Source organism: Phaseolus vulgaris, chromosome 7, assembly GCF_051622355.1.
Source record: "Phaseolus vulgaris cultivar YP4 chromosome 7, ASM5162235v1, whole genome shotgun sequence".
In the NCBI taxonomy this organism is placed as follows: Eukaryota; Viridiplantae; Streptophyta; class Magnoliopsida; order Fabales; family Fabaceae; genus Phaseolus; species Phaseolus vulgaris.
Window position 1 is genome coordinate 47,016,321 of NC_143504.1, and position 6,000 is coordinate 47,022,320.

General features: G+C 30.9%; 1 protein-coding gene across 1 annotated transcript; it reads left to right on the top strand.

Moving 5' to 3' along the window:
- The first annotated feature begins 3,123 nt into the window (after positions 1–3,123).
- On the top strand, positions 3,124–6,000 carry LOC137829566 (glutathione S-transferase L3). Its single transcript, XM_068636394.2, has 10 exons — positions 3,124–3,264; positions 3,360–3,434; positions 3,519–3,579; positions 3,863–3,949; positions 4,188–4,286; positions 4,377–4,479; positions 4,576–4,652; positions 5,156–5,263; positions 5,489–5,569; positions 5,671–6,000. The coding sequence occupies exons 1-10, from the start codon at positions 3,254–3,256 to the stop codon at positions 5,680–5,682; spliced, it is 714 nt and encodes a 237-aa protein (XP_068492495.1). The 5' UTR covers positions 3,124–3,253; the 3' UTR covers positions 5,683–6,000.

The window sequence follows — 6,000 nt, forward strand, 5'->3', positions numbered from 1 at the left end:
AATTTTGTTTTTGTCCTTGCACTATGACACAAAATTTGTTTTCGTCCTTCAACTCTCACACAAATTTTGTTTTCATCTCTGTACTGTGACACATAGTGGGTTTTCGTCCCTATACTGAGACATGAAATTGTCCCTGTACTATGACACGAAATTGTCTCAATATTGTGACACAAAAATGTCCTTGTATTGTGACACAAAATTGTCCTTGTACTATGAAAAAAAATTAATCTTATTCCTAGTACTACGATACGAAATTAGTTTTCGTCCATGTACTGTGCACGAAATTGGTTTTCGTTCATGTACTGTGACAAGAAATTGTCCATGTACTGTGACAAGAAATTGTCCATGTAATGTGACACAAAATTTTCCCTATGACATAAAATTAGTTTTTATCTCTGTATTGTGACATAAAAATGATTTTCGTCCATGAACTTTGACAAAAAAATTGTTTTCGCCCTTCTTTATACAAAAAATTGGTTTTCGTTGTTGTACTATGACACAAAATTGATTTTCATCCTTATATTATGACACATATATTGTTTTCGTCCATGAACTTTTATCCAGTTGAACAAAAAATCAATTGGTTGATTTTTTAGAACTTTTCACTTTACTTCCAATCTTTGCGAAAATCTTGTGAAAACAATTCATCTTTATCTTGTTTTGGCCACACATTCTAACAAACTTATTATTATTATTTTTATAATTTTTAACTTGCATCCACTTTGTGTCCCATTCTAGACTCAATATTATTCTATTACTTTATTTTTTTCATTGCATCTACTTTGTATCCCCATTCTAGACGCTAACTTATTATTATTATTTCAATAATTTTTAGTTTGAGTTAAAGGTCTACATTATGGACACAATATTTGACATTTATTTTTTGTGTCCAACTTGAATAAACTTCACATGTGCTAGTGACTTCCTTTTTATAGCTCTCGCTTTTTGTTGGCAGCTAAAATGCATTTTTCTTGTAGTGTATAAGCTCTCTCATCTGCAACATCATCTGCTCTCGTGTAAATTAATAAAGCACATGGTAAACTAACTATTTTTAAGAATTATAATATAAATTTAACTTTTAATAACAACTATAATCCATCAAATTCTCATAAAAGTTCACAAAATCATCAAATTTCTCGCATAATTCATCATTCACATTACTCATATCAGACTTCTACTAATCCACATACTCAAACACTTGACTCTAATTTCGGAATACTCATGTATTGACTTAGACTCAAAGATATGCATCTATCATACTATCTCACTATGAAATCCACACAGCTATGTGCATAATAATCTCAATATCATATCTCCTAGTATAACATGATTAACTCATATAACATGCTAAGTTAGTTATCTTTCAAACAACTGACTCATTCATATGATCCTCCTTTAACTTTCACCATATGAATAACTTCATCTATATGATTCCATTATATCATTAGAGTCAGGATACCTCCTTCTAGACGAATCTCTATTCAATGCACATCCTAACCATCTCAACCCAATATTTCTTTTCTTGAAAATATTACGTCTTGATCAAATTTTTCATATTTTATATCTTATATCACACAAAAACTCAAAAGTTCAATCAAAACAAAATTTATCTAAAGTTACATAAACTAAAAAATTTTCAATTAAATATAATTAAAATTCACATAAAATTTAATTTAAAATAATAAACAATAATAAAACTGAAAAACATAAGTAAAACTTATTTTTTTTGTACTCTAGTTTGAGGGAAAATCATCTCGCTTAAGCGAGAATGAGTCTTTCCTAAGCGAAAATTATCTCGCTTGAGTAAGAATGGGTCTTGCCTAAACGAAAATTATCTCTCTTGAGCGAGATTGAACTCGAGAGCACCCAAAAATTCACCCCATTTTTGCTCGAGCGAGATTTCCTCGCGCTTGAGCGAAAATGGGTCTTGCCTGAGCGAGATTCCTTCTCACTTGGGCAAAAATGGATCCAAGAGCACCCCATTTTTCACTTTATTCTCGCTTGAGCGAGAATTGCCTCGTCTGAGCGAGATATGCAGAAGAATCCTCATAAATCTGCTATATTTTTGGATTTTTTTTTACCAAATTTACATTCAAACTCATATTTTTATAAATCTACACAATAAAATGACACTTCTTACTCAAAGTTATTTAAGCACTCTCATTAAGCTATTATGTCAATCGATACATCTATACATATATATGTTCTTTAAACCAAAATCATCTAAAATCAAACCGTCAATTCTCATCAAACATTACATTTTAAGTTATTCAACAAACTGTTCAAATACATTCATTAACTCATTCAAATTAACGCCCATATAAATTTTACAACATCTACCATATCTACAATTTCACATTCCAATCTCAGTCAAATTCAGTCACATTCTAATCTACCCCCACATCCAAATCTTCAAAACCTATGGTTTTATTGGATATTTAAACTAGTTTTCCTTACCTGAGTTTGAGCATATGCTCATTTAGAGTTCCAAACCTACCAAAAGTTCAATGGTAGTTTAACCTGTACCACAAAGTCTTGATAAAAAAAATCTAACTATATCACTAGGACTAGCTAATAGAAACTAATCCTGAAGCTAAAAGAGTCACATGCAAAGTCTAGACTGAGATAAACCTAACAAGTTCAAAACTTGACTCAAAGAGAATAACAAAAACAAACTTACTATATCATATATTTTGATCGGATAGTCTTGTAGTCTTTGTTCAAAAGTCTAATGACGAACTCCGATTATCAAATTGATAAACAAGGAAGTTAGAATATTAAAATAAAAACAAAAAAAAAACTTCTAAAAAAATAATAATTCTTTTAAAATAAAACTTGAATAACTAAATTTTCTATTTATATATTTTTTTTATTTTAACAATAAAACATTCTGATTCATCTAAAATATAATCTTTTATTCTAAGGTTATTTTCCACTTCCTTATATTGAAAATTTGTACCATTTTATATAATGGGATAAAAGCATAGATAAAATAAGAGAGAAAAAGTAAATGCATTAATTATGGCAGTAGTGATATTGACGACATTGAAAATAAAACATTATCTCAATTATATTACTCCTTTAAAATTGGATTATTTAATCCCATTTTTATTCACAGTGAATAAGGCAAACCCAGAAAGAAAAAGAAAATACATGAATATGAAAATTGAATAAAAGGCCAAACTCTGTTGAACATACACACTATTCTGATTCTGTCCATTCAATCGTCAATATCCTGTGAAGAACAACGTCAATGGCAACTCTGTATGAAAATTCTTCATTTTCTAAATTATTCTCTCTGTTACATTTTTATTGCAACATCATCTTCTTCTCTAATGCTCTCTCTTTGTATCTAACAGTGGCGTTCAAGCATTTCGTCCTCCTCCATTAACATCCACCTCCGACCCACCTTCTCTTTTTGATGGCACCACCAGGTTCTTTCCATCTCACACTCCAAAATTCACCTTTTCCATGGTTCTTCAATTTTAACATGCCCATCTCCTTTTTTAATTATTTAGGTTGTACATCAGTTATTCATGCCCTTATGCACAACGTGTATGGATAACTAGGAATTACAAGGTTGTTCCATTTACCAAGTTCTTCTAAGTGCCTGCTTCTTGTGATTTATAGTTATTTTGAGTTTAAGTTCTATAAATAAACCATCTGAATAAAAAAAAAACAATAATAAAATATTGTTGAAATAACTTTCTAAAGTAGTTCTGGTAAAAATTAAGATATTTATCCAGTTTGTAATTAAATAACATTTTAGAAACCTTTTACACTGTCTACACATAAACTATTTACTCTTATTTAATGTTCTTTCTGTCACTTTTATTTCTGGTATTGGTAATTAAAATTACAGAGACTACAAGCCAAGATCCAATTGGTCCCTATTGATCTTCAAGATAGGCCAGCTTGGTATAAGGAGAAAGTCTACCCTGAAAATAAGGTGAGGCGATTTTAAATTGATTGAGCTAATATTTTTTGGTAGGTTTGTCTACTTTTTCTTGGTTGTTTGTTTGAGCTATTTGGATTCGTTTTTATTTTACAAGGGTGACAATGAGATTTGAACTTTGAGTCTCATGTATACTATCAAAATTCATTTACTGCACTAATCCTAGTGGATCTTTTATTCAGCCAATTTCTAAACTGATTTTGTTCTTCTTTATCTCTCTCTATATATATAGGTGCCGTCCTTGGAGCACAATGGCAAGGTATTGGGAGAAAGTCTTGATTTGATCAAGTATGTAGATGCCAACTTTGAAGGGACACCTTTGTTTCCTGGTGTAAGAACTAGGAACTGCAAATTCTTCTTCATGGCCTCTCTCATCTCTTTGTTAGAATGAATTAATGATGTTAAGTGGAAATTTTTCTAGGATCCTGCTAAGAAAGAGTTTGGTGAACACCTAATATCCCATGTTGATACATTCAACAAAGACACGTCCTCTTCATTGAAAGGGGATGCTGAACACCAAGACAGTAAGCAGGATATTTAAGTTCATAACTATAGGACGTTTTCCCTTTTCATTTTCTATATAAGTACACGTTGGTCCTTAAAATGGTTATTTAAATCAGGTTTTGCCTTTGAGTACTTGGAGAATGCTCTTGGTAAATTTGATGATGGACCATTCTTTCTTGGTCAATTCAGTTTGGTAAGTTAAAATCGTTTCAATAATCTTTGATTTTCGGTTTCCTTTCAAACTTGCTGCTTTTCAGGCTGATTACTAGTGCTTGTCGTGATGCATCTAATGTGTTAGAATAAATCAAAATATCTTAGCATATCTTATTATCCTTGAGCATTGATTTCCATATTTCCTCTTTAGTTTTTAGGATTAGTGACTACAATATTTCATTATCTTATCATGACTGATTTTACTTAATAGCTAGGATTATGATTAGTATAAAGAGTTAGTACAATAAATTTTATGAATATATCAAATATATTAATGTATTGTAATACATCTTAGTTAACACTAATTCCGCATTTCGTTATCTTTAATATCTCTTCCTCCCTCTATCCAAAACCCAAACATTTCAACATGATGAAAGAAAGTAGTCATTATCTGATCCCTATGTAGAATACAAGTATCATACGTGATCATATCAACGACTATAGCTTTTCTTTCATATAATCTGAAATGTTTGTGATGATCAGGTGGATATTGCCTATATTCCATTTGTTGAAAGATTCCAACCTGTCTTTCTCGACTTTTTCAAGCATGACATCACCGAAGGAAGGCCAAAACTTTCAACTTGGATTGAGGTACACTCAAATCAGTTGTGTAAAATAAATTCTATTTTTGGTGGAAATTGCTCTTTGTTTATATGATGAATTTATCATAATCATCTTACTCAAATTTCTCTATTTGCTGCACAACTGTTGACAGATTGTTCCATTTGAACTTGCATAACTACTAAGTAATAACCCTTGAGACACACTGATTACAAAAGGAATATCATTTGTGAACGAAAAATGTTTCTTTTACAGGAGGTGAACAAGATTGATGCTTATACAGAGACAAAAATGGATCCCCAGGAAATCGTTGATAGATTCAAGAAACGTTATCTGGTAGTATATATATTATGAATCTCTTAACTATTGATTTTGAAGAATCGTGATTGGTTTCTTACTGATCTCTTGGCTACTTCTTTTGCATTTGTACTCTGCAGTCTCAACAGTGAACGTTGGATTGGCTTTTTCTAAGACGTAGATAATCTTCACTCAAATATCAGTTATGTTTATCTGCTAAAGTTGCACATAGTTATGTTCACTTGCCAGCTTGTATTGATGTCATACATAATATTTATATACGACCTTATGATCACTGGTCATTATGGTAGGATTATCCTAACAGTGCTATATTGCCTATTAAACTTGTTATCGTATAATTTTATACGTAACCTCTCAGCAAGATTTATTGCATGAAAATTAGAGATGTTTATAACAGCTTATATAGACGTTCTTTATTCTCTGAGATTAATGCAAAAATGTTGCATCTA

What these genes read in the sequence shown, in the direction of transcription:
- LOC137829566 (XM_068636394.2), top strand. An exon ending in GGACACCTTTGTTTCCTGGT is followed by an intron (nt 4,287 to 4,376) that starts GTAAGAACTAGG and finishes AAATTTTTCTAG; the next exon opens with GATCCTGCTAAGAAAGAGTT. An exon ending in GGATGCTGAACACCAAGACA is followed by an intron (nt 4,480 to 4,575) that starts GTAAGCAGGATA and finishes TATTTAAATCAG; the next exon opens with GTTTTGCCTTTGAGTACTTG.